This window comes from Aspergillus fischeri, genomic scaffold (assembly GCF_000149645.3).
Source record: "Aspergillus fischeri NRRL 181 1099437636265 genomic scaffold, whole genome shotgun sequence".
Classification (NCBI taxonomy): Eukaryota; Fungi; Ascomycota; class Eurotiomycetes; order Eurotiales; family Aspergillaceae; genus Aspergillus; species Aspergillus fischeri.
The window spans coordinates 340,262-353,429 of record NW_001509761.1 but is presented as its reverse complement, the minus strand read 5'-3'; the positions used below and the strand labels follow the sequence as shown (position 1 = coordinate 353,429).

The 13,168-nt window shown below is 52.8% G+C and overlaps 2 protein-coding genes across 2 annotated transcripts; one reads left to right on the top strand and one right to left on the bottom strand.

The window, feature by feature from the left end:
* Window positions 1–1,462: 1,462 nt before the first annotated feature.
* Window positions 1,463–3,508, top strand: NFIA_001730 (uncharacterized protein; the record flags this gene model as incomplete). The annotated part of the gene is made up of 5 exons (XM_001258720.1): window positions 1,463–1,636; window positions 1,682–2,086; window positions 2,131–2,586; window positions 2,632–3,066; window positions 3,110–3,508. 5 exons carry the CDS (start codon window positions 1,463–1,465, stop codon window positions 3,506–3,508), a joined length of 1,869 nt encoding a protein of 622 aa, XP_001258721.1.
* A 1,991-nt stretch (window positions 3,509–5,499) lies between these two features.
* ags1 (alpha-1,3-glucan synthase Ags1) lies at window positions 5,500–12,974 on the bottom strand (the record flags this gene model as incomplete). The annotated part of the gene is made up of 5 exons (XM_001258719.1): window positions 5,500–5,548; window positions 5,603–6,116; window positions 6,169–12,335; window positions 12,386–12,561; window positions 12,618–12,974. The coding sequence occupies 5 exons, from the start codon at window positions 12,972–12,974 to the stop codon at window positions 5,500–5,502; spliced, it is 7,263 nt and encodes a 2,420-aa protein (XP_001258720.1).
* Between the last annotated feature and the right edge of the window lie 194 nt (window positions 12,975–13,168).

The window sequence follows — 13,168 nt, the reverse complement described above, 5'->3', positions numbered from 1 at the left end:
AGTGGGGCTGGCCTACTGATGTGGATGGGGTTTTCAGAGGAGAGCATTGGCTTGCATATCGATATGCACAGTTTGCGTTTTATTGCACTGGCCTGTGGCGCCTCCCATTTCCTGTCACGACACCGAGCACTCAGCAAAATGGAATGGGAAACTGCGGAGTTCGCCCAAGTGGATTTCTCGTTTACTCCACAAGAGAGACATACAGGGTTAGGCCACAGTCGCACCCGCACCGAAACCGCCGAAGGCGTCCTTATCCGTGCCCAGGAAGGTTTGGAAGAGCTTCAGAGGTTCATTACAGAACTTGGCGATCCAACTAGGTTAATTCTTTCCGCTGATTATAGTTCTGTTGAGGATCCCAGGACTGCATTCCTTAACGTGGGAAGAGATATAGATCCACGGAAATGGTATCTCCGTGCTGTGAGCATACGATACCTCGCCAAGCGCTCCTGGGGGGCGCAAAGGTCAATTTCTGATTTCATCCACGAAGAGGGATTACCAAACACCACACAAGTGCGTGACGCCATTAAATGCGGCCATAAAGTTTATTTGGGGGAACTGGCTCTCAAAATGCCAGGGATCTGGCTTGTTCTCATGAGCTTGCTTTCTAGATTCCCCCACATGCCTTTGTCAGAGGTGTATCTAATCCCTTCCCTGTTACAAAACGGATACCCAGAAATCATAAATGCTGCGTTGCGATGGTCTAGGCTCATGGCCAACTCGGGGCGGTTGTACATCGGTAAATACGATCCTTCTAGCCCTTGTGCTTGTCGCTAACTGGAGAATTAGATCAGGTCTCGGCGGGACTAAGACACGCATAGTATTGTTACGGGTGACCCATGCGTTCCGATGATCAAAAGAGAGTTCAGCCGCGTTGGGGAGGTTACTGGGCTGGCCCCACTTGTAAACAAGTGGACAATTAGTAACCACGGTTTTTGGACATGATATTTTTTTACTTCCCCCTGGAGCAATGTATGGCTAGCGTAGATCCAGAGGACTAATAGTTCTATTGTTTGACCTAGCAATGTCTACCCGTTCGTATTGCGTAGTCAATGCAGCCCCCTTTCGGCGGCGTCAGGGTTCTCAGCCCCTTGGACTTGGAAGTATCCATCCAGCAAGCAGTGTCTTCTTAATCAATGAAGATAGGACCATTCCATTGAGCGGACGAGGGCCGTCGCATGACGGCCCTCCGCGAACGCAATTGTTACCTTGATAGGAATAATTAGTGTGGCTTCTTCCCGACAATGCTTGATGACGCTACTGGCAGTGCAGGCCTGGTGCTCCATGAGACAATGTGACGTTGACCCCATGCACGAAGGCAAGCGCGGATCTTGAGATAAACCTGCTGAAATGAAGCCAACCAAAAATCCGAAGCATGTGATATAATTGACATATAAGGAGGCCATGTTGCGCCCTTAGATCCGGACACTTCTCTACCGTGAGACTCGCCAAAGACGTGACTGCTATGGTCTTCTCCAGCTGGTCGAGTTCCGTCCCTTTTCTGAAGTGGCCAGCTGAGCTGTTTTCAAACGTGCTGCAGTGCTTTCCTACGACACGGACTTCACGCCGCGAGTCCGGTTGGTTTGGGGCAGACTTGGGTGATGCTAAGCGAGAGAATAGCATTATGGATGACCTGGAAGTATGTATACAACCAATTCTTTTCTGGAAATTGCTAATGGTACAGTTTGTCCGAGTTTGGTTCACTGATACCAAGTTATCCCCAGAGGCTGCCGTTTGGCACCACGCCTTAGACGATGTCGTCAAACTCATCGTGCCTCTCCCGTGCCAAGGTGGATACATAAAATACAAAAAGCTAGCAGACATTGCTGTGGACAAGGATGGTGTCGAAAGGGTTCGCCGTCGATACGAAGCTGTGAGGTCTCTGCCGCTAGGCAGCGAAGACCCAATGGTGGTCGCTCAGAAACCAAGAGACTTAACTCTCAAAAGAGTCGAGGCTTGCAAGCAGCTACTTGACGCCTACCATGGTCGTCTAGCGGAAAACGACTTCGACGACCAAGGCCGCACCTGGCTTGAACGACGGCTCCAGTGGATAGTCAAAGAACTGGATACCCTTCAAAATAGCGTCCAGGTATGTCACTTCTCCTGCCCATGCGCAGAGTACTAATATTAAAGACCGTGCGAATATGGTATCCCATTTGCCGGCGACCCCTGATGCGAGATGCCGAAATCAAGGGCATAGGAGACGTGATCCTAGCAGAGGTTCACCTGGAAGATCCTAGCAACGTGTATGCTCCAGTGTATTCAAATCGTCGCCCAGCTGGGGCTATGTTAGTCGACTTGGCCGTTCTGCCGGAACACGCTGCGACTGTTCGCTCCAAATATTTGCCAGTGAAAAACTTTGCTCCCTTTAGCGGCGACGATCCTTTGGTCTACTTAGATCCAGGTGACGATACCGACCTGAAGAGAGCTCTAGCTTTCAGAAAAATCATTTCACGATATGATAGAGCACGGAGAATCCGACAGTCCCGTGGTCAAATACCGGGACCTGAGAATGAGCTTATCAGCAACTGGTTCAGTAAGTGCATGACGGAGCTTGAAGGCCGTATTAAAGCAATCCATGGTTACGAGGTAAGGTTGTGTTAACCTCTATTCAAATAAACACTAACGATACAGACCATACGTGTATGGTGTTCCAGTCACCAAAAGCATCCCATGGCCAGTGTTCGATCGAAAGGCCTTCACGATGTGGTCAGAGCAGCAGTGCCTCTTCAAGATCCCAACTACCGACGGGTCGCCGATGATAAGACAGTCCATCCAGAAGGCGCCATCCTCGTAGAACTAGCTGTCCATGAGGAAGGTGTCCGCAGGGTTGTCCGCCAGTACGGACCTCCCGGCTTTTTCCCCATGAGCGATGATGATCCTGTGGTTCTCTCCCAACCCGGCAAAACAATGGAAGACAAGCGGATTGCCGCCTATGCGGATTTATTGGGGAGGTATTCTCGTTATCTTCGTGAAGAACGCCTTGGCCCTATGGCCAAAGTCTGGGTTGCTGAAAGGCTAGCTGGAATTGAGAATGAACTGTCGGTCATTCATCCGAATCGCCTAGAGGTGGGTAGCCTCCCTGTTTCTCATATATATGCTTACTCTGCAGACCATACGAATTCGCTGTCCGAGATACCAAAGCCACCCTTGGGAGATTATTCAAAAGCTAGACCTTGGAGATGTTGTCAGAGAAGTAGTCCCTCTCGAAGACCGATTAATCTCTCAAGAGTCGATTCAAGTCGACCTTGCCGTTGAGCCCAGCGGTATCTCAAGGGTTGGCCAGCTCTGTGAGTTGGTTAAATTCCAGAGATTGAGTGAAGACGACCCGATAATCCAGATGCAACCGGATGGTGACCCCCACATGAGAAAATTCAACGGATACAATCACGTTCTTCGGCAGTTTAAAGAGGCACGTGCATTGAGACAGATTGACGGGGCTTTGATGTTTTGGTATGAGAAAGAAATTATGGACCTTGAGAGTCGCATCAGAAGACTTGGGTATGTCTAGTTTCTAGGGGTTCAGACATAGTATCTCGCTTCGTATGCGGTAGGAATTGTGCTAATTTGAGCTTTGTCGATAAATCATTCTTGGCCTCTGCGAGCTGTGTTTAGGTTCAGCTAATCTGTGTCTGTATGTCCCTGTCAGCAACGGCCTCCAGGGTCTGCGTCGTAGAAGTGAGATAGTATGAGCGAGAGTGGCGAGCCTTGTGGGATTCTGACGGCCACCACGTACGTCTCGGACCCTATGTCCCCAATCTGTATAGTCGTTGTTCTTCCGTGGAGTTTGACCATTCTTCTCTGGTGCTCTTCGGTGTGTCCGCCTCTGCCGTGGTGCAGTATTAAGTACTACGTCGCCTTTTTTTCAACTGCACTGCTCGTAGGGATTTCCAAAATGAATATGGTGGAGATCGCAGCTTTGCTAGCTTAGAAGGGTGGCAGAAGGGTCGGGAGAAGCAACTACAATGCTACCCCTGGCCGACAACTGAGAGAATGTCAATACTTGAGGCAGTTCACCAGCTCACCAATCCGTGCGAGCACACCAGATCCTACAGAGTACCGCGCTAATATCGGTAGACGTTGGGTAAGGCGAAGGCTCATTGCGGCCGACTGGATGTCAAAAAGAATCAAAGTGTAAAAGATCATTGAGAGTCCGAATAGTTGCTTTCTACTTGCCCATCGTGCGTAACGTGCTATGTATGCTGCCTGGAGATCAACAATTGAGCAAGGATATCAGAGAACCCGTGGGAGAAACGCAAACTTTCGGAAATAATGCCCTCTCCGCCAACATGGATTGTCTGCAACCAAGAGTATAGGGGCAGGTTTACCAGCGTCAAGGGAGCAGAATCCTTGTCACAATGGGGAAAAGGTTCAGAAAACGGAAAAAAAGTAAACATAAAAAGAAAAATCGGGGGATAAGGCTGAGCAACAATGGAGTTTTGGGCTAGGCAAGTATAAATATACCCATCCTGGTCCCAAAGTCCTTGATAAATTTCATTTCCACCTTGGGTTGAGGATTCTGAATCACTTTTATTACAGCTTCACTTCGCTACGCTCTCTTCGCAAATGCAGGAACAAGCCCAAACCTTCCCACATCGCGTCGACGGGTCACAAAGCAACAGCTCAAGCATGCCGTGCGAAGCAAAGGTACTTACCTCAGGTTAGCCATAAATCAAACTAACTATTCTGAACACCATCACTACAGTCCATGATTAATTCATATTCTGCCTCTCCTCCACGCACCCCGTATTATACTCAGGAGCATGAAAAACCTAATACCGAGAACAATTTACGTCCACTCCCTCAGATGCCAAGCGAGTCTACTACTGCAGTCCGGTACGGCGAGTTCGCTTCTTCTACGTTCATAGACTGAGGGGCCGTACTTAGACACGTTGCCTTTGATCATGCCGGTCACGAACATGGTCAAACAGGGACTTTCCGGGAGTCCCCAGCTGTCAATCAGTCGAGATGGCCTACGCTCGATCTTCTTTTAAATCCTACTGACGACCAGCCGAGCAACACATGCGACGTACCGAACAAGAGCCATCTATGAACGATAGTATTACCTATCTAGCATACTATTTGTTGATTAGTAGTTGTTTGAACCAAGACTCGGCCAGGCCTTGGTTTACTGCCATGTCTTACGATCTGCAAGAATGGTAAACATGGAAAACACTGGGGGAGAACAGAATCAACAAGTCATTTACATTGACTTAGAGAGTACAAGGAGGTAATGAGGCTAGGACAAAGCAAACCATAGAGGGCCTACGGCATACTACTGCATCTGGAAAAACGCAATTAAGTATTATGTAACTTTCTATAAACACATGGTCATACCCTCGTTGAACTCCGGACATCAAGCCACAGCGGAAAGACCCAGCGAGGTAGTCATGACACATCTATATATGCAAAATGTCGTATCTATACAGGAAGTATGTATATGCAAAATATGCCAATAACAAGGAAATCAAATCGTTAAGGAGCGATGGTAGTGCCTGTGCCTTAGGGCTTGGAGAGCTGTTCTCTGCGGAAGAAGAGAAGGAACCCAGCACTGCAATGTATTAGCTATGTTCGATGTAGATAGATAGAGGGCAAAAGAACTTACCAGATGAGCAGCTGGAAGATCAAGGCGATCCAGAACCACGCGTTCGCCACGGCACTCGCACCAAAGGTGGGATCGGGAGAGATAGGGCCCGGGCCGACGTTGTTGGGCGCAAAGGCTCGGGCGCAGATCGTGGCGATGGATCCCAGCACTTGGCACACGATGAGGGTGAAGCACATGTGCATGCGGGTCAGGGTCTGCAGCAGGATCATACCGAAGCCCAGGCCCTGGATTGCGTCGAGAACGCCCAGCCACAGCCAGACGCTGCGGGATGCCAGGGCGCCGCCCGTGAGCCCGCCTGCGACCCAGGGCATGTAGTACCCGATTCCGGAGACACCCCACCAGATCTGGGCCCAGCGGGGGGCGCCGAGACCGCAGGCGAACACGGGGAGGATCCAGCTGTGTTTTTTGGAGAGGTGGCTGAGGATGAAGAGGAAGCCGGCCCAGACGAAACCGAAGAAGACAACGCAGAGAATGACGATTTGCCAGGTTGTTGCGTGGACCGAACTCCAGAGGACTGTAACAGGGGTCAGTATCTCGATTCACTTGACAGATTGAAGTTGACTTACAATTCCAGTTGCGGCCGTAAGGAGCACTGAGGAAGAAATTTTGGATGATGACGACGGCAAAGTTCCAGATGACGATCTTGCGGCGGAACACCGAGCGATAGAAGGACGGAACCTTACCAGGGCTCTGGCGGTAGTAGGTGGGAAGGCCAAAGAACATGAGAAGACCGACACCCCACAGGAGTACGGTAATCGGAACACAGATGGCGGTCATCTTCCAGGTATTGGCGATGTTGGTCTCGCTGGTCAGGAGGCCCTGGCTCGAGGCCTTGGTGAGTGTCGAACCCCAGTACCACAGCGCAATGACATAGGCCTGCTGCGTGCCCTGGATGACACAGGCACGGAAGACCCATTCTTTAACCGGCGCACCGCTTTCGTCACCAAAGTTGAGGGCGAAGAAAATCGACCCGCTGGAGGAAGCGGTCGCGTAGAAGCCACTGGCGACGTTCTGGATCCATCCTCGGGTGAACTCGTTGTGCTCGAAATGGGCGAGACCAATGAGAAGGAACGCCAGACCGTAGAAGAACCAGGGGACGGAAAGACAGACAATTGACTTGAAGTAACGGAAGACAAACCACCACAGGATCGAGGTAATCAGGTACGTGGTCGCGATTCCGTACAGCTTCTCCGCGGTTTGACCAACCTCGCCGGTCAGCAAGGTGATCTGGTATGAATTGGCAGCGATGATCTGGCCCAAGCCCAGCAAGAGGGAATATACTGGCCAGTCTCCGATGCGCAGCTGCATCCACTTGCGCAGACCGGTCGGAGGGACATAGTCCTTGCCTAGGAGAAATTCGTCATCTTCCTGGGACTGCTCATCATCCGGGCTCATACGCGACGAGGCGTCATCCCCGTAGTAGGAATCCACAGGCGAAGGACCACGCTTACCACGGAAGACAGATGGAGCGGGCGAATTCAGACGACCCAGCTTGGCATCGCGGAACTTGTCGAACCATTCTTTTTCACTCTTGACGAGGAACTCTTCAATGCAGAGCTGTGACTCCGAGTTGGCCGCGTTCAGGCTCTCCAGACTCTTTTCGAACAAGCGAGCGTAGTCACCATGGCTATCCGTGAAGAAAGGATCCACCTTTTGCAGCTTGAAGTCCTTCTTGTCACCAACGACGGAATCGACGGACAGCACCGAGGCACTGCTCAGACGATTGCCAGGTTCCAGGAATGGCCGGGTGGGGGGAGCAAGACCCATATCAGAATGAACGGACGGGCTCGAGGGGAACTGGGCGGAGCGGGTAAGTTCTCTCGGGGTGGCACGTCCACTTTGGGACTGGGGGTTGTTCTGGAGTCGTCGACCTTCCTCGGCCTGCTCGGGCGTGAGGGTATATTCCTCGTCGCCATAGTAGTGATCAATGAAGTCATCGTCACTCTCCTCCTCGATATCGGAAACATCACCGCCATCTCTGCGATCGGGCAGAGCCAGGTCCTGCTGTCCCTGTCCACGCCGACCAGGACGGTTAATATGACCAGGGCCGGAACGGACACCAAGCGACAGTTTACGGCTCAATCCCGGAGCAGGCTTCTCCGTCATCTCCCGGCCAGCGTTGTTGTTGCTGTAGGAAATGATGGTGTCGCGCTGCTGCGGGCCAATTTCAGACAATTGCCTCAGGTTCACGTAGCTGGCTTCGCGAGAGTGCGCGCCAACAGGGGTCTGGGTTCCGCTAGCGGGGAAAGTTGGGCTCATAGCACCCAGTCCGCGGGGTGTCATGGGGCCGGTAGGGGTCACGGGACGATTGTTGGACTTGGAGGATTCCTTGTTGTGGATTCGGATGGATGTAGACTGCAAGATCTCGAGATCCTCGATCCATTGAGCGACGGGGAACCGCTGCTTGGCTGAACGAGCACGCATCTTAGCACGGACCTCGGGCTTCGAGTTCAAAGCACCGTCAATCGCCAGCTTGAACTGATGGAGCAGATGGGCAGTGGTCATTGACTCGACGTTATACCACCAACCAGGCATCTGACCGAGACCACCGACGCGAGCACCGATACCGAGAGCACCCTTACGACCGAATTCTACGGCCACCAGACCGAACGGCTCGTCACGAGAGGGAATGAGCGCGAATTCAGCACCAGAGAAGATGTAGGGGGGCAGAGCAGTGAACTGAGGACGAGAGAAGACACGGCCAGGATAGACCTTCATCATACGGTCCAGCTTCAGGGCAGCGAACTTGCCGTACAGATCGATGACAGGGCCGACACAGATCAGCTGGACATTAGGACGCGCCTCAAGAACAGCAGGCATGACATCCGCAATCAGATCCACACCCTTTTGCATGGACCACCGACCAACGAACACGAGGAGATCAGCGTCCGGGTTCTGCTCCAGGCCAGCCCATTCTTGAGCCTGGCGTTTGAGCTCCGCGCGACCAGCTTCGAATTCCTGATCGACAGGCGGGTCCTCACCCTTGGCGAGGGCTTTTTCCTTGTTCCACTCGCCAACATCCGATGGATCGGGGTTGGGCAGATTGCCGACCTTCTTGAGACCCCAGAAGATGGGATACCGAGCGTACGACCGTTTACCGTATTTCTTGGACACACCGACAGCACCAAATCCTTGTTGGTGGACACGCAAATAACTGGCACCGGCATGCAGCAGATTGAAAACCTCACCGAACTGAACGTAGCGGCGGGTGATTTCCTTATCCAGGTTGAAGACGGAGCAAACCTCTTCCTTTTCCTTCTCTGTCCGCATGGGCCAGAGACCCTGGAACTCGGCGTTGTGGAGAGACAGACAGGCGGGGATTGTTTGCGGCAGGAGGTAGAGGGGTGCCAGGGATCCGTGGTAATCGTTGATATGGTAAAGGTCAATGGGGAACCGCTTGATAGTCTGCGCAATGCACTGATTCCACGCGGAATAGTAAATGGCACTGTCGAGGTCATCCATACGCGGTGGGTAGGGTTCTGACTTGGACTGTTGACGGAAAACCGGCGCATCCAGCAAGACGTAGGTGATATTCTGCAAGGTGTGGTACTGCACCTGGACCTCATACGGCTTGCCCAGAATGGTGACAATCATGGGTTCCGCTGGCCGGTCAACAGGGTAGTCCACTCCGCCGACGCACGGAACGACCCAAATGAGATCCTGATGGCCGAGAGTCTTGCCCATCAGTTGAGCCATGACACCGAGACCACCGATCTTGATCTTGATAGCCCAGTCCTCAATATCATATTCCATGGTGGCAATGAGCACCATGCGGCGTTTGGAAGCCGCAGGGGCGGCCGTGAGATCCGTCGCGCTCTGGAGGAAACCGGACTTGTTGGCCAGACGCATCAGGGGGTTCATCGCCTCACCCTCGCCATTGCGAGCACGCCTCAGCTTCCGCCGAAGGGCCAGGGGAATGAGCGTACGCTTTTCGCTGACACCGACCTGGTTGAACTTGACCTGGTAGAAGGATTTCATGAAGACGTAGACGCACACCGTGCCTGTGAGCAAGGGCACAATCCAGAAGAGGATGTACATGGCCATCTGCGTGGTTTGATCTCCGGTAGGTTCTAGTGTATACCGCATGGTCCCGTCGTTGATCGAGATAATCCACGCGAGGTGAGGTGACGGCGGAAGGTCAGTGATATTGATCATGGTCGCCGACAGAGACGACGGGGGCATCCGGTCCAAGACGTGGTCACCGTCGATGTCGCCCAGAACCCAACTCTGGTCCGGCCGGCCATCGGGGTTCATGCCCCAGACGTTGATCTGTGCTTGTGCGGGCCACTCGGAGGTGAAGTGGTACTTCCATCGCCCACTGGTGGTGTCTAGCTTGAGCTTGTTGGGGAGACCGCCATCGTAACCAAACTGGTTGTAAGGACCGTTGAAATGGATATGAGGGAATCGACGGGGCACTTTGTGGGGCCAGCCCACATCGCCTTCTTGGTAGTAGTCGCTGCTACCGGTCAAGCCGCTCCAATATTCCACGCGGACGTGTTTGCCTTCCCACTGCTGTTCTTTGGTGCCGTGCCACGGCAGCTCCTCAATGGTGTCGTTACCGCCATGGTACTTGGTCCAGCTCGACCAGGTCGTTCCCCAGTTGGTCGAGTAGCGGTATTTATCCGCGCCTGCAGCGTGGTGCTGGATGAACAGAGTCCCGTTGTCATACTCATGAAGCAAACTAGTCGAGTAGTTGGCTTTGGTGAAGACCATCGGATTATCGATCTGGCCAATGCGGAAAAGGAAGTGATCGGTGGCGTTGGTGGAGGCGTTGCCACTGCTAGTCTTAGGTTCTTTCACAGTGATTTGGTGGATACCGTTGTAGACATTGGTCAAAGTAGCCTGCCACTTCCACATGCTAGGAATCTGAGCAGTCCACGAGGTGTTGAAGTTGGTAATGGGTTCGCAATGTACAGAGCCAGCGTCGATGGACGGGATTTGGAGTGACTCGGTGGAGGAGGTCAGGGAAATAGACTTGGTGACCCCATCGCAATCCATCTCCTCGGAGAAATGCAGCTCAATGGGCACATTCTCAGAAGCATCAGGCGCAACAGTGGAAGCAATGGGAACGTCGTGGCCAGGGCTGAATTTGGTGATCATCGGGCGAGGCTTCCGATGTAACTTCTTCGGCACGTAGGCCCGGAACTCGAACGCATTGAGGGTCAGATTGCCATGACAGCCAACAGGCAATGTCGCATTTCCAAAGGTCCGTTCGGACGGGCCGGCGGTCAAGGTGAACTCATCCCAGGGGTAAAACAAGTTCTTGACGACGGTGTCGGCAGGGTAGGGAGCGATCAAAGCCTTGTCAGCGTCGCTGCAATTGAACTTGTAATCGACCGTATGGTTGTCATTCTGGTAGACCATCCAGACAGGCGAGTTCAGGTCTTCGGAACCGAACTCCTGCACTTCAAGATCGAGCTCGCGACTGACAGACCACATTCCCGTCTCGGTGGAGGTTCCGTTGGAACCCGGGTAGTCCACGGGAGTGGTCGACTTGGACAAGTTGTTGAGGGTGTAACCGTCATTAAGAACGGGAAATTGCTCACGCAACTGGTACATGTGCTTGAGGATGTTGCGCACCGGGTGGGAAGGATCCCGATGATCATAGGCGACCGTATCATCATGGCAACCTTCCCGGCCAGCTTGGATCGGCCATTTGTAGTACTGTGAGGAGTCCAGACTGAAGCAGCCATGGTCTCTCCAGGCGGTTGCAGGCGACATGGCCTGACGACCGTAAATATAATTGGTAGCAGTGGCATCAAGCACATAGAAGGCCTGCTCCTCACCCCAGAGCAATAGAGGGATACCGGGTAGGAGCAATGTTGTGATATAACTACCCAACAATTGCCGTTCAACGCCCCATTGCACAGTTGGCCACCGGAAGACATCCTGGTTGGTCGCACCGTACATGTGCCGGGGGTCGAACTTGCCCGTGTTCGCATTGACAAGGTCGTTCGACCGGAGCATCTGTCGCCACATGTCGACCCAATCCAGAGGGACATCGTAACCGGCAGCGAGATTACCGTCCATCCCCAGGAAACGGGTCAAGGTTCGGTAAACGGAATAGTGAAACGCAGCACTATCGAGGGCTTCATGACCCGCCTCACGCAGGAAATACTGGGCGCTGGACTCATTCGTCATCTTGGGGCCCTGGGAAGGGTCAGGAAGCCACTGGTTCTGCTGCCTGCCCCGTCCGAGGTAGATCGAACCGAAGTAATCACCACCGGTAATTTCTCCAGATATGAAGAAGTTGTTCTTGCCCACGGCGCGGGCACACTCCCGGTATGCCATGGACATTTCGCCGAGAGCGTCAACCGTCGCCTGGGTGGCTTTATCGTACCGGAAACCATCAATATCCAAGGAGGCGATGATTATGCAAGAGTGACGGATCAGTCGCTCTCGCACGCTCGGAACCCATTCTCGCAGACGATCCTGCACGGACGCGAACTTGGCCAACTGACGCTTCCAATCGGGGAACACACCGAACGCTTCAATGTCACCGTACTGATCGAAATCGCTGTTGTAGCAGCCCACCAGCTGATCGGCCTGGTCCGGGGGAAGCGGGAGACCGTCTTCATACCAGAAACGGGGGTAATCGCACGTTGAGTTGTAGTCATTGCCGATGTCAAAGTCCACGTAGCGACGATCGGTTTTCCACAGCGCCTTGTGCTCCCCGACCGAGAAGGGGGTTGTGGTGTTGAGATAGCCTTCGAAGCCAATGAGATCACCCATGCTTGTATTGCGTCAGTCCGCACGCAGAGAATGGGGTCTGGGAAGACTTACGTAGCAATAGTATTATCAAATATCACATACATCCCCCGCTTGTGGATCTCCGTGATCGCGTTGCGCCAGGTGTCAAGGTTACCAAAATGCTGATCCAAAAGCGTTGTATCCAATGCAGAGTAACCGTCTGCGCCCCAGGGCTGGTTCATGAGGACCGTTCCGGCCAGATAAATGCCCTGTCAGAGTCAGCATCTCATTTCCGCCAGATATCAGTCAGGTCAGAAAAACTTACTTTGATCCCCATTCCCTGTAAATAGTCCAAAGTAGCGACCAAACCCGCGACATCACCACCATGACGCATCTGGTTGGAGCTGATATCATGCTCGAACTGCGTCCCGTTGATATTATCATTCTCCGGGTCTCCGTTCACGAATCGATCCAAAAACAGGGTATAGAACGGAAACCGCCAGTTCTCCGGGGAGGGGAAGTATTTGCCCTTATGGTCCGGCCATTCTCCCCAGTACTCCGCCGGGTTTGTGGCCTCTTTATTCTCGTTGAGGTTGTACCCGACCAGGCTCTCGTCATACGGCCAGCATGATGCGGTTGTCGCATACCAGGCCAGCAACGCCCCGGTCCATCCCCACTTCATCGTGGGTGGTGGATTTCTGTTCGCTGCTTCTGAGCAATGCGGTGGATAAGAATATGTGGGAATCGACCCATGCACTGGAGGGGGGGGTTATCACAATATGAATCTCGTTATGTGTGTAATGTGCCTTTTTTTTCTATTAGCGACTTTCAGTCCTGATTATGCCGAATTTCTCCTGCGATTTTTCTCTTCGTTTT